This window comes from Pelmatolapia mariae, linkage group LG15 (genome assembly GCF_036321145.2).
Source record: "Pelmatolapia mariae isolate MD_Pm_ZW linkage group LG15, Pm_UMD_F_2, whole genome shotgun sequence".
NCBI classification, from domain to species: domain Eukaryota; kingdom Metazoa; phylum Chordata; class Actinopteri; order Cichliformes; family Cichlidae; genus Pelmatolapia; species Pelmatolapia mariae.
In genome coordinates this window covers 17252157-17266987 of record NC_086240.1, presented here as the reverse complement: position 1 = coordinate 17266987, position 14831 = coordinate 17252157, and the positions used below count along the sequence as shown (strand labels likewise).

General features: G+C 38.9%; 1 protein-coding gene across 1 annotated transcript in view; it reads right to left on the bottom strand.

Moving 5' to 3' along the window:
- Positions 1-1289: 1289 nt before the first annotated feature.
- The window catches only part of rngtt (RNA guanylyltransferase and 5'-phosphatase), a 110283-nt gene continuing 96741 nt past the window's right edge, over positions 1290-14831 (bottom strand). Inside the window, exons 15-16 of the mRNA XM_063495143.1 lie at positions 5926-6049; positions 1290-1845 (exon numbers count right to left, since the gene is read on the bottom strand). Of these exons, the coding sequence (XP_063351213.1) occupies positions 1679-1845; positions 5926-6049 (291 nt within the window). The 3' untranslated portion in view covers positions 1290-1678. The remainder of the gene's footprint in view (positions 1846-5925; positions 6050-14831) is intronic.

The following is a 14831-nucleotide window of genomic DNA, read 5'->3' as shown; positions in this document are numbered from 1 at the left end:
AGAGGACAGATTTTTTTTTTTTGTGCATCTTATCTCACAATTGTACCTAATATATTAAATAATTTACACCAGGCTCTGGAGCGTTGGTACAAAGAAGTCTGAACAGACTTATCATGAAATAATGAGGGGAAAAAGTCACACCTAGCCTTGAAAGAGCTCATCAGTGAAATGTCCAATCAATTCATACCCTGAAAAAATGAAGGGAATGTGTGAAAAATGACCGAACTGTTAATCTAATGTTTGTTAAACCTCTTGAATTAATGCTGCAAACTCATAATTCAGTAACATCATCCATGATTATAGTCCAAATACATAAAAGACCCAACTAAAAGTATCCCTACTCACATGTTCACAGATGTTATTCTGTGGCAGGTGGTTGTAACAATTAGTAGACATTACAGTCAGCATTTATATTCTTTAAGCTTCTGTTTGATTTTTCTTTAACATGCTTTAAGCATTTTGTGTTTTGTCCTCCTGCCCGGGGCCTTCAGAGAAAAATCAGTTAAATCTAAGTGGAGCGACTTTTCTATTAAACTTTTACCTGGTCCTTGACAAACAAAATGCACCTTAAAATGAAGATGTTTTTCACATAGATGTGCTGTTTCTTAGACTGAAAAGTGTCTAAGATTTTTTCTGCCTTTTTGAAGCCAAATCACATGGCAGGCAAGACATTTTTTAAAAAACAAAATCCTAATTGACTAAACACAAAAACCAGTGTTCTTCACTTTGATGCTGAATATAGCATAAACCTTTTAGCTTATTAAGCCCCCTTTAATGCCTCGGTGTAGATGAAAACTGGGGAACAATGAGCGCATGGCGAATTAAAATCAAAGTCAAGCGATTTGAGGCTCTAATCTTCTGGAAGAGTTGTATTTATCCTTCCGTTTGAAGCTTCTTCACTTCTGTGAGACAATTTGTTGATTTTTGTTTCCTTTTGTGTGCCACCCATCTGCAGCTTGACTTCACTGGTTTTACTTCTTTGTAGTTACTTTGTAGAGACTGTGTAATCACGTTGTCATCTCCCCCGCCCACCCATGTGGCCTTTAAAACAAAAGTCCACACAGATGGGCTGAGGCAGAGTACTGAGATCTAATCCTTATCTGAGATATGAAAACATTTGGAAACCCCCGCCTGAGTCTTACAGGTGGAACTCAATGAGAAACCTTAATCTGTTAATTGAACATCCGCGCAGCTTTGTGTAAATCTACATGAGACCTCTGATGGTGGAAACTATTTTTGTAGTGTAGACTCATCAAGACAGCAGACTGAGCTTTAAAGATGTTTACTCCTCTTTCAAAATCAAATTAAGGAACTAGTTGACAAAACATGAACACGGTTTGTCAGGTGTTATTTGTTGCTATAACAATTCCCAAGTAAATAAATACCAATTAGCTCAGTTGTTTAAAATTATAAACAGCAAAACAATGAAAAAAAAATTACCTAAGCGTAATTTTTTTTTTTTTTTTACATTTTAATAAGAACACAGGCAATTAAAGCTACAAAGAAGTCTACAATGTAATTTAATGACATCGAGGTTTTCTGGTCCCCCGACATGTATGGGCTGATAAAGCAAACGTGCTGCAGGTAAGAAAGCCTTGAAATGTCCTTTATCTGTTGGGGTGTGAGTGGCTGGATGTACACCGTAACAGTGGAGCAGTCCCAAAGGCGTAGCTGTGGGCTACGGGATGGCCCGGTTGGGTCTCTTTGGAGGGGGAGGGGGCATTAGCTCAGAGTCTGGGTCTCGCGGGTTTTTCCGGTTTTGGGATTGTGCTCCCTGAGCACAGCGGTCCAGATACTCAAAAAGGATTTCCTTAGTGACGGGCTCCCGGATGCTTTGACACACAGCTGGACAAAAAAAAGGAGAAAGGAAGTTACAATAGAGATGCTGACAGGCTTTTCCAGCAATAGTGAATTCATGGTTCGTTAAAGCACGGTCTCATTCCCAGGTGATTGAATAATGCATTCTGTCTCTTGCTAATCTCTTCCTAAACAGAACCAGTGAGTCAAAGTAAAGCAAAACACAAAGATGCAAAGGCGAGTCATGATGTACACTGGAACTGCCTGTTTACATCATGACTCAAAGTCCTACGATCCATTCACACACCTTCTAACATGCACACACTCACACTCTGGTGGCTGTACCAGGATTTACCAATTTAGGGGTCAGTATCTTGTGATTATGGGCATGTTGAAAAGATGAGCCAGGGACTCATTGAACCAACTGGTAGATCACATGCTCTGCTTCCTGAGCCACACCTGCCCCAAAGATGTCCTGGTATGAAAGTTACCTCCTGTGGCGACCTCTCTGCATGTTTGATTTGCCAGATTTTTGTGTGCCAAATGTCTTTTCTAACACAACCCGGCTACACTATGGAGCCATTTTTCTTTTATAACCTAAGATGGCCTGGTAGAAAAAACTTAACGTCATCACTGACCGTCCACTCTCGATATTTAAAAGCAAGAGACACCTTGTGTATAACAGAAAGATTCAGGCACCTGAAACAACTGCATTCTCTGATGATGGTGCGGATGATGCAAAAACACCTAAATTAATAATTCATAATTATATGATTCAGAGAGGATTCGACACGCATCCAAGCTGCTAAAGTACATTTTAACCACTATTTTATCACAGACGCACACCAACTTTTGAGTCACTCCCACTGTCTACAGAAACATGATATAGACTTTTTGCTTTTGGGTGCTAGAAAAAAAGCTCCTCCTGCTCCACAGCTCCCTCTGCACGGTTATGACAGCGCCATAATACCAGCAGCACACTGACGACTATATCCAGCCTCTAAATGAAGCGAAATGTTATCAGCTCGGGGACAAATGTGTTACTATCTGTCCAGATTTGAGATAAAAGGCGCTTTTGCCATCTGGGCTCCAAGGGTGTACAACAGTCCGCCTCGGGATCTAAAGCTCAATAATTCAGGACCATCTTTTCTATCTTCTTCAATCAATTTCGTTCATTCTTTAAATGTGTTTTCCCTCGCTTGTGCTTCTTGTTTTTATTGCTTCAATATGTACTTTTATGCTCCTCCTTGCATAGCGCTGTGAACTCAGCATTTAGATTACGGTAAGTGCTACACAAACATGGTTTATTGCAGTGTTTATCTATTATTTTTGCATTCTCTGTCCTCGCCTTCCTCTGCTTTGTTTGTGTCCATTTGTTTCTCCTGTTGTGGCTGCTGTGCATTTTCATAGCATGTGGCACGTGGGGGAGAACTTATTTAAAGTTTAAAACAAAAATCACAACTTGTGAAATGAAACCCAATTTGATTGAAGCATTTTTAATGTAATTAAATTTGTAATCTTTTTCCCCTTTTCATGCATTTCCCATTATAAGTCCATTATTTGAAAATATATTAGAAGTAGTGCCACATCTGCACTGTCTTCAAGACAGCCATTACTGTGGAGGTGAAATGAAAGCCTAGGGTTGCATTGCCTAACTGCAAGAGATGGCCTAAAAATGTGCATGGATAACGTTTGCAGTCCATCACAGCTGGATTTTCATTCCACCTTCGAGCGTGTCCGTGTGAATCGACTGCAAACATATTTGATTTTTGACTGATGTGGTTGGACCGAAGTAGGTCTGAGAGGCCATAACCCGGGCCAGATTAATGGTTACCCTAAAGCCCTTGAACTAATAAATTGTCAGACAGCTCTGTGGTAGCGTTTATCCTCTCTCACAACATCTACCTCTTTACTGCTCTAGAGGTGGAGAGGAAGAAAGGGTACTCAGACTGAGAACTCAAGATTTATTCTAACTTTAAGACCCATAGCTCATTAAAACCTCATTAAAGAGACTTAAATGTACAAGCACAAGACAAGCAAATCCCTTGTACTTAAAAAAAAGTTAAAAAATGCTTATTTAAAGCACTGACAGTTTAAGGTTTTGGCTCTCAAAGTTGAATCTGCATCTCATCCATAAACAGGGTTTTGCTATAAATCATTACAGTGTCCTGCATCATTATATATGTACAAAAAAGAGAAACTATACAGCAAGTGGCACTTATTCCATCAAAACACTTTATTGCCAAAGTGTGCAGAAGACCAACAGTGTAAAAAAATGCGGAGCCTCAAAGCAGATGCCTTAAAGCAGCGGAAGAAACTGAGGCTGCAATTCACACTGGACCACCAAAATTGGACAATAGAGGATTGGAAAAATGCTGCCTGATCAGATGAGTCTCCATTTCTACATTTGCATGGTTGGAATTTGTTCAGAATTTAGCATAAGCACCATGAAATCATGCATCCATCTTGTCTACTATCAATGGTTCAGGCTGGTGGTGATGTTAATGGTAGGGGGATTTCTTCTCAGCACAATTTGGGGCCCTAAGTTCCAACTGAGCATCATTTAAGCACCACAGCTGATAGAAACTCACACCACCCTACTGCATGTATCTCTCAGGGCACAATCAAATCCCTTTGAGAAGCCGGCGTTGCCCCTCTGCAGCCATTTTGGCTCCAACAAACAAGACCCTGTCTCACTGAACAGGGAGAGAACCACAATTTATGTCAATGCTCAAAGCGGTCAAACCCTGGACCACTAAACAAAAACCAGCATGTATAGAAAAAATGTGTGGTGTGGTGACTTTGCCCCAAAGGCATATTTTTTCCCCTAGTAAGCTTTACTACAAAGACAAACGGCAAGTAGTTTTACCTACAAGTAATAGGATGCATCACACGGCTGAAGCTGCGTGACCCTCCACTGTGCGCATTAATCAGCACAACCACAAGACCAACTTATGGTTCCTACTGATTGGTTCTTTGGGGTCAGGGCAGGAGAAAGGCCATCTTTGCTGCTACAGTTTTCCATTTAGCTTCCTTTGATTGCCATGTCTCGCTCTTATCACGCGTCTGTTCAAGTGAACCTTTCCTGCAGACTAGCAGCTTGGCTTATTAGCAACCCAGGTAGCTAGCTGAACAGTACATGGAAATATTTTGAGCCCAAACCAGCTTAATTGGTTCTGGGATTGTAAACAGGTGCTTGGAAAATGCTGTCTTGTAAGGCCCCCAGAAAGTCTTCATAAATACTGTGATGCTGCCAATGATTTCTTAGCAACAGACAAAACGTTTAATTTTAACATTAAGACAAAAAAAACAAAAAGACACTGTACATTAAGCTTAATCGGTACAGAGATTAATTATTAGTCTGTAGATTGTTCATAACAATTTGCTAGAGGCATAATAAGTAATGTGTGAAAATGGCTGTGGATGAAGCAGAGGCAGCAGGTTACCATCTCGGTGGGCAGTTAAAGACATTTATATTCTACTTGAACAATCTGTTTGATAAACTGTTAGTAGAGTTTGTCGTACAGATGAACGAGCGTCGTCTAAAGTTTGTTTAGCTCCTCTGTTCTGCATGAGGAGCTCAGCCTTGCCCTCAGGCACCAAGCAAAGAGCAGAAGAAAAAAAGCACAAAGTTAAAAAATGATTGCTAACATCCGCAGCATGCACCGTGCTATCAGATTTAATTATCGGCTGAACTTTCATTATTGAAACAGTAACAATGATTTCATTTTCTCGCTTATCAGCCAATAATATATCATGCGCATTCCCATTCACGACAGTAAAACCTCTTAAAGATTGGAAATTGTGTGGCAAAATGTCAGCTACTCTATTCACAGTGAGGAGCTAAAGAAAACAATTTGTCCTCAGCTCCAAAGACAAGGCCACAGTGTCAGTGTGCATTCTTAATGGAGAGTACACAACATAGCATCTGCCCCTCCGCATACACAGTCTCACAATGCAGAAATAAAACTGAGGCGGGAGGCTGTTGCAAATAAAAAAAAAATATATAGATAAAATAACCCATTAATCACAGGCTGACTGGCTGTTATTTGCACAGATTTAGACTTAGATACAGGAGACAGTGGGATATTAAAAACAACAGCTGGAAGGAGAAGGACAAAGACTCACCCATGGCTGTATCATAGGAGTTGGGGAAGCTCTTGTCCACCCTCTGCCTCATGAACACCCAGCTGTTGTTGGTAAAGGTGCACTCAATGATCTTGTTGTCGTATTGTTTCAGCTCTTTAGTGGCCTGCGCAGACAGAGATGAGAGACGGTGCGTGCCTTTAATGTGAGCGAATACAAAGCATATTCTTTTCTCTTATCACATGTTAAAAATTGTGAATCTAGGTGGGGTATTACCACATATATACCACAGCCTTGCTTTTTAATTTGATGTGAATCACTGTAAAAGTTTTCAGGCACATGCTGCACAACTGATCAATGCAGCTACTTTTGATAAATGACACACACAACTGCAATTTCTTCACATTTTCTTTATCATCATCATCAATTTTGTTATTACTGATACTAATTAGATACTTTTAGAAGACATCAAGAGGAAAAAGACTTGAGCTTCAGGCTGCTCTATGCCCGATGCATTAAATTCTACAAAAGCAAAGCAAATTGCAATGACAGAGCACTAAATTGGGATTAAACTGAGCACAGCGTTGGTTCATACAGGCCACAAAGATCAGCTAATCTCAGTGCCACATTAGCTGATGGTTTAGCAGATATCACTCTACACATCCAAATGGCACAACTAATTCTGGAAACAGTGTTTAAAGATGACTTGTTATATTTTTGTTTATAGTCAGGGAGAAATTGAGCATCAGAATGGCGAAGAAAGGTGATTTAAGTGGCTTTAAATGTGTCATGGCTGATGGTGCCAGACTGGCTGGTGGAAATATTTCGGAAACTGGTGATCTGCTGGGATTTTCTCCCACAACCATCTCTAGGGTGTACAGAGGAAATATCCAGTGAGCTGCAGGTCTCTGCGCATCAGGGAGGTTCCAGCACAGAGCCATGCCACCAAATTACTACAGATGGAAATAATCTACTTTTGACTTTACTGGTCCTCACTGAAACGCAGTAATATGCAGCTCACTGTGCAGATTAACTGAATGTCTTATTCAAGTAGCGGCAACATTTGACTGAAGCAAATACTGACATTTCTTGTGGGAATCTTCTGAGACCAAGGATCTCTCTAAGAGAGAAAACACTCAAGAAGACTCAGAAGTCTTATACGGAAATATTTTGGGTGACATTTTTGATATCAAAGGATAAATGTACCATGAGTTAATGTGTAGTGCCACCAAGTTTATTTACTGCAGGGAATATTTAAAGTCATTCAGCGCATCAGTTAATTTATCCTAGACACCATAATGCTGGTGCAACTCTCTGACACATATTGCTCAGATTCAAATAATAAATAATAAGTTCTGCTGGTTGGAGGAGAGAGAAAAAAAACAACAACATAAGCATAAGCACTCATGGAGGCAGCTCGGATACACCAAAGCTGTAACTAAACAAGTACACTAATTTCTGATTAATCAATAGCTTAATCATTTTTTTAAAGTATATAAAATGTCAAAAACCCAAGGTGACATCTTCAGATTACCTTAGTTTGACAAACAATAAAAACAAGTAAGTAAATAAATACATTTAATTGAGAATAATACACAGAAAATGTTCACATTAACATCCATTTTCCACAGTTATAAATTTTAGGTTTCTATTAAATGAACGTATATTGCTATTTGTATTGGTCTTAATACTATTTGGGCACAAGCTTTTTTATGTACAGTAGTTTAAATTCTTATGTTATTCTTCTTGTGTCACACATATCCTTCAAGTTTCAATTGATTTTTAGCATCAGTATTAAATAATTGTGTAACTGTACCTTTTAGAAGATGAAAATATCAAAAGCACAGGCTATAAAGTATTGTAGTTTAGACATGGAAGGTTTAAATGTAATAAATAGAAATCAACTGTGGTGTGACTTTAGGAAGCATGCCTCTTTCAATATAAGATGAGGCTCTGATGCTTCATGCAGAAGTATGACGGAAGCTAATCATGTAGTTAATCTTTATATTTGATCATTAAACACAGCTGCATTGATTCATAAGGACCTACAATAAAGCATCAGCACATACAAACACTAACACAACATGAGTGTCTGTATTTCATCTCTCAATAAAGCAGTGCAACAGCTCCTGCTCCACCTACTGAGCTACACAGGATCACTGACTTATTACATCACACTTTGCTTTGAAAACAAAATCAGCTCTACACACTGAGCACACTGTAACACTGCTGAAGTATAAGAAAATGGCACACGATACTGAAGATCAAGTATGAGTCAAAGAAGACATTTGAGCATCTGTTGTTTATTTGTCGAGGGACTGAGAGGATTGTCGAGACTTGGAAAAATGCAAATCTTGTAGCTGCTGGGAACATGGAAGACAAAAAGTGCAGCTGAAGCGGTCACGTGCAATTGCACGCTTTTAAAATAAGCAATAAAATAAGCAATGACATGAGTTGCTATGAGGTGCTGTGATGTGACTTTTCACCTTGGCCTCGCAGAGAGTAAAAATGACGAATACCTCCGGGGTCCAGCGTGAACACGCGACCTTTAGCTGAGGTCAGAGAGTGACTGGAGTTGCCAGGAAAGCACCAGTATTTGGCAAGACACTAAAAACACAAAGTAAGAGCTTATGTGATCCTGGAGCGTGGTGCATCTGGGCTAACAGTGGGGGTCGAATTCACACAGGAAGCAAGAACGCTTGTGAGAAAGGAAGACAGAAAGTGAGAGAAAGAATCCAGACTAAACAGACATCTTTTAAAAATGGCATTTTAGATAAACACACTAAATGGCCTCTAAATTGATTTGCAGCTGTAACTGTTAAATATTGACAAAACTACCGAAATCTTATTTTGAAGCCAAGTCAAACATTTTTTTTTTTTACTAGGAGAAGAATTGCAGATGATGTAAAGCAGCGACAGAATCTCTGAGCTTTCCTAAAGCTCCACACATCAAACTGCCAGCAAGCTGTGAAGGGCAGTACAGGCAGGCGGGACGTGCTGCTACAGGCTGGATCTCTTCCTGCTGGTGAAGGGTGACATGTTGGCTGCCATTTTTCATCACCACTTGGTGCTTAATCCATCCAAATCTGTCTCATTATGGCAGCACACGTGTGCCACCAGTTATCAGGGACTTTGGCAGTCAAACTCTTTATCAGCCAATGTTGCACTATTGCAGAGCAGAAGCGCTCTGCTGCCTGCCTTCTATTCAAATCCTGAAATGATCAGAAATATATACAGCAAATATAAACATGGCTGACAAGGAAGAAAAGCAGCTTTTTGTTGTGGACAATTATTATAATTTTTTTATTAAAACGTGATGAGAGAGCTCTTTTTTTTCCGAGTATCAAGGCTCAGTGAAAAGACACGGCTATGATTGGTCATACTGAAAAAGTTCCAGGAATTGACCGATCAAACCTGTTATGACCACTTGCAAGAGAGAAACAACTTCTCATTCAAACTGACTCGACTTTGTTTCATGTCAAGCATCATCGTTGTTGACAAGAGCTCCATTTCCACAGTGCCCTGTGTAGAACACTCAGCAGAAACAACATGAACCATGGTGTGTACCTTTGTGGTATTGTCTGTTGGACATAACTCATTTGTTTTTCCCTCCACCTGCGAGTTCATCCACTTCCACAAAATGACACTATAGCTGAAGGGTTGCTGTTCTGAGCACTGCAGAAGAACAATCGCAAGAAAACAGAACAGGATTTCCAGGGAGTGACTAAAGTCCGAATCTGATTCCTGAAACCTTTTCACTGCATCGTGCATGCTGGAGAGTTGTATTTTTAATATCCAGGCTCATGTTCATAAAAACACTAATTACTCATGACGTGATTATGTCTTAATGAATGCAATTTCCATTCACATTAGTGGTACAGTGCCAGTGTATCATCTGATAATCCCACTAAGGATTTCTTGTGACTGTACAATGTTAATTTCCCAGTAATATATTCTGTCTCCCACAGTTTAGAAATTTTGATTTCAAAATTTTAAGGCATTATCGCTTCATATATGCAGCAGTAAAAAAAAGACACATAGCCAATCATTAAGGTAACAATGCTGTTTTCTTGTCCTGTGTATCAATTTTTATTATTCTGGTCAGGGAGTTTATAGTAGCGCTGACCTCAGGCAGTTCAAGTTACAAATAGGGCTGTTCGATATAATGATATATATCGGATGACGATATAAAAACGTCTATCGTTTCATTTTACGCTATCGTTTGTTTCGTGGTGTCGCAAAATAAACTGTTTACGGCAATTTTTTTTCATCATTTTGATGGTCACTGTAGTGGCTATATTAATTTCTTAAAGTTCTCTCTTTCTCTTATATTTAATATAACCACACTATGGACAGACAAGCGCCTGTTTTTATGTGTTGTCGTTAGCAACAACGACGGTAAAACCATTGCGTGTCCGCTTGTTTATTTTCCACATACACCTTTCACAATAAAGCTCAAGATCCTGTTGAGACTTTTCAAAATAAACTGAATCGCATGAAAGAGTATGCAGAGTATTTACGGATGAGAAGCAAAAAAGAGCTGTCAGGTGCTAAAAAATAAACCTTAGACTCAAATGTTAGAACAGGCTTTTCCCCGCAGCACGCTGTGTAATAAATACTCACAAAGAAAACGGCGGCCGTTACAACTTATGTCTAAAAATGTATCGTTTCATACATCGTTAAAACACTCGACTCCAGGTACACGACGCCCAGCTGGAAACACTTCACGCAAGTCGAGCTGCCCGAGATTCACAGAATTTACAGAAAATATTAAATTTTTGTGATTTATATCGTTATCAGGACGATAGATGTCTTATATCGGGATATGAGATTTTGCTCATATCGCACAGCCCTAGTTACAAATCACACAGAAGGAAATCTGCAGTGATCTGGACTTGTCTTTAGTAAATCTTTCCAGCCTGAAGATTTGATATGGTTAAGATGAGCATACCAAAGTTGAAGTGTCTATAGCCAACTGTTGCATTGTAGTGCTAATGATGTTTGGAAAGGCATTATATAATGTATATTTCAGCAAGCACAGTGTACAGTACATAATCCCTTTAACTTCACTTGTGCACACAAACGTTAAAATCCCCCAGGTGTTTTTCACAAATAAAGAAGCAGATTTTGGCAGGAAGTTAAGGAAAATATTGAAATATAGACTCCTGGAATTCAGTCCTCAACCTCACTGAAAGGATGCTCAAACGGGGCCAGGATATGACAATCTAGTTTCATCTTACCAAACATGTACTGCATGATGTCTACTACATCGTGCAAAAAAGAAGAAGAAGAAGAAGAAAAAAAAGCAGTGGGACCAAAATTAGCTCCAGACTACTGGAATTTATGATATCTGACCTTTTACCAACCTGTACACAGCACGCAGGTAGTCGCCCAGCTTCCTTATCAAATACTGGATCCTGTGGGGACTATTGTACACGCGCATTGTGCTACAGTATGATGTCAGACGAATAAACAAAGTTTGTAATTTCCTTGAATAGCTGTTTTATTTTCCCCATCACGCCTCTCTGCGACTGACCCTGCCTTTGTTTCATTCTCGACTTAATCAGAAGGGGCCCGGAGGTCTGCGGCACTGCAGCACCCGGGCCCATTTTAATAACGAGAAACTGGATGAAATAACGTATAAGTGGGGAGACGATATAAGATGCAAAAGTACGACTATGAACAAGCGCACCCTCGAAGGAAATAAGATTCTGGATAGACTGTATCAATATTCAATCCTAATATATGATGCATGCTCAAAAAGAATACGGTAACATCTCCTCCCTATTAATATTAGCTCCCACTAAAACACACACAATTCAAAAGGATGACTCACAAGACAAATGTTCAGTAGTAAAGTTAAAATATTTGTCACAGATCAGCTGCATTATCTACTATGTAATTACAGCTATATGTGCCCTTGAATAGCTGTGCCAGAACAAACAAATGGGACTTCCGACCACTCCACGACTCCTTTTGAATGTGCGAGATGACATCAGGATTGAGGTCTCTGGTGAATATGTATAATAACAATCATTATCCCACACATTCAGATTGGCTGCCGCATCGAAAAAGAAAGATGAGAACAACAAGGTAATAATGTGTAAATGAGGCAAATTAGAGGCGAGCAGGCATGCGGCGCACTGTCAAATCTGGCAGTTAAACAACAACTGCTCCAAAAACTTCTCAAACTTTTAACTGATTGGTTTGTTTTGGTCTGCAGCATGACTGAGTGTTTTCCTGTGGACAGCACTTTTAATTACACAGTATTCATACTTTTTTTTTTTTTTTTAAATCCCACAATTTAGATTCAACAATATCCAGGAAAAGTCTAAAAAAAATGTCTGAAAAATCCAAATCACTTCAATAACATTTCAATAAAGTCCTGCCACAGATTAAACACAATAAAATATGTCTTTGCGTAACTGTTCGCTTACTTAGAAATACATAAGAAGTCGTATAAATTACAATTCAGTGCTCAGCAGGTGAATTCCACGCTGATAAACTCTCAAATCTCAACTTCCTCAAAGCCAGCCTCTGCTAACAGAGACTTGCTATTATCGGCGACTCTGGTGACTAGTGCTGGGCGATATGGAAAAAATATTTATCACGATATGAATTATTTTATATCGCGATAACGATATATATCACGATATACCACCTGACCTGTGGTCATCTGGAAAGTATGCAGTCTGTAAACAGCGAGTGGAGAGGGTGCAGTCTTTGTTTTGAGTTACCGTAAAGTATGTCGCAAATCCGGGTGCACGTAAAGCAGCACCATGTCGCAAAACCACAAGACGGAGTTTCTTTGCGAAAAATATCATTTTTTTATACTTTATTTTCTCTTGCATAAAGTTAAGAGTATGTATAGTGAGAACCAACACTAATATATTTGCCACAGGCTATTTAACCCTTTAAGACCTACCATAGAACCAAGTCCACCAGAGCTTATCTTTACATTTTACATGCTGTAGTGCCATTTGTGGGAGCATTTCAAGTTGCCATACATCAATACAACCGTTATAGCCCAAATTTTAATAATATGTATTTTTTTTTTTGTTTTTTACATATATTTCTAGTTAGAGAAATTTAAGAGGCTTATCACTCAAAACTGTAAATACAAAAAAGTTGCACAAAATAGTTTCCAACCACAAGAAATTTATTTTGAGTGTCGTCATAGTTTTATGTTTGAGATACAATAATTTTTATATACTACAGGAAAAATTAAAATAAATATTATAATGCAAATTTGCAAAAAAAAAAAACATGTGCATCAAAATAAACTATTTCCAACAGTGTAATTTGACTTCTAAGCATCCCAGAAACGATACAGAAAAGCATAAAGTCATACATGACTTTTAAAAACACCAACATAGGCTTTGAAGGTAAAAAACAAAATTTTCCGCGAAAACGACGTCACTTCCGGTTTCGGACGGGTAATGGCGGACATGCGATAGTTCGCGCTGACTTATATTCCAACGTAGGAAGTGTTATGAACAGCTGATCGGATCGGCAAAGCGTGTTTCTGGAATATTATGTTTTTGTTGCTGCAAGTTTGGAATATTATGTTTTTGTTGCTGGAAGTGCTTTTTATGCAATTTTTGCAAAGCTATATGTGGAAGGAAACCGTGACCTAGGGCAAGCTAATGGAATAAGATGTAAGTACAACTTCTACGGTTTCATTTGCAAAAACAATTATTGCGCTACCTTACGTGGTTCCAGTTCTACAGGGATTTAAAAATAGTTAGGCAAAACGGAGTGTGCCTGCTCCGATCGGTTGTAAAGGGTTAATGATATATTTTATGTAATAATTTATAAAATTAGGGTTAGAAACGATAGAAGACAAATGGCACGATAGACACTTTTCTATCGTCCACACGATATATATCGTCATATCGCCCAGCACTACTGGTGACTACTTCTGTGGCAGTTTTCGAAAGATGTAGGATAAATAAGCCGGAAGCACAGGCTGTATATAGTTCTGCACAGGGAACTGACTCCATGAAGCGGTGAAACTACACCTAGATGAGGAATCAACAGCACCCAGAAGGACTGAAAAGTCATTTCACAGAAGTACACAAATTAGTCTAAAGTCAAAACTCAAGGTTTATAGTTATATATCTGACACACTGACGTAGGTGTTTTGATTAGACCCTAAGTCTGAATGCCTTGAAATTAAGTCATGTAACAAAAATGTATGACATTTGATTCATTTTCGCAACTCCAGTCAAACTCCAAAGGAGTCAAAATGCATCAATACAACCACATGAGAAGTTCAATGCACTTATTGGCAAGATGCATCTGGAGTAGGAGCAACAAAAACGTACACATAGAAGATGCCCTGCTTTGGAGCAGATACGCTGTAAAATTTACTACTTTGCATTCTTTTGTTTTTATGCATTTCTTTTGAAATATTTCAGGCAAAACTATTGTATATTCTGAAAAAAAAACACACAAGGGGGGAAAATGAACCAGAGTTTGACTCAAACAGACTAAGTATGTGAAAAAAACATCAAGACCATACTTCTATGAAAAACCCACAAATCCACTGTGTTGGAAAAAAATCAAGCTAGTCCAGAAGTGCAATATGACTGGCTTGAAACATCTCCAGCTTTGACAGAGTCCCAAAAAAGTGTATTTCATAAAGTGTTTCTATGAAATACTAAATAAATATTCTTTCCATGAGCCAAAATATCATTCGTGATTTTAAATGAATGACATTAGCTAAATAGTAGGGGTGCAACGATACTCGTATCGATATTGAACCGTTCGATACAGTGCTTTCGGTTCGGTACGCATGTGTATCGAACAATACAAAATTTTTAATTTATTTTATCAACTTTTCTTCTGACGATGCTGTCTGTGTTGAGAGCTCAGTGGATCTGCGTTCGACTACTCCGCCTAGGCTGCACTGTCGAGCGCAGATCCACTGAGCGCAGCGCAAGCTA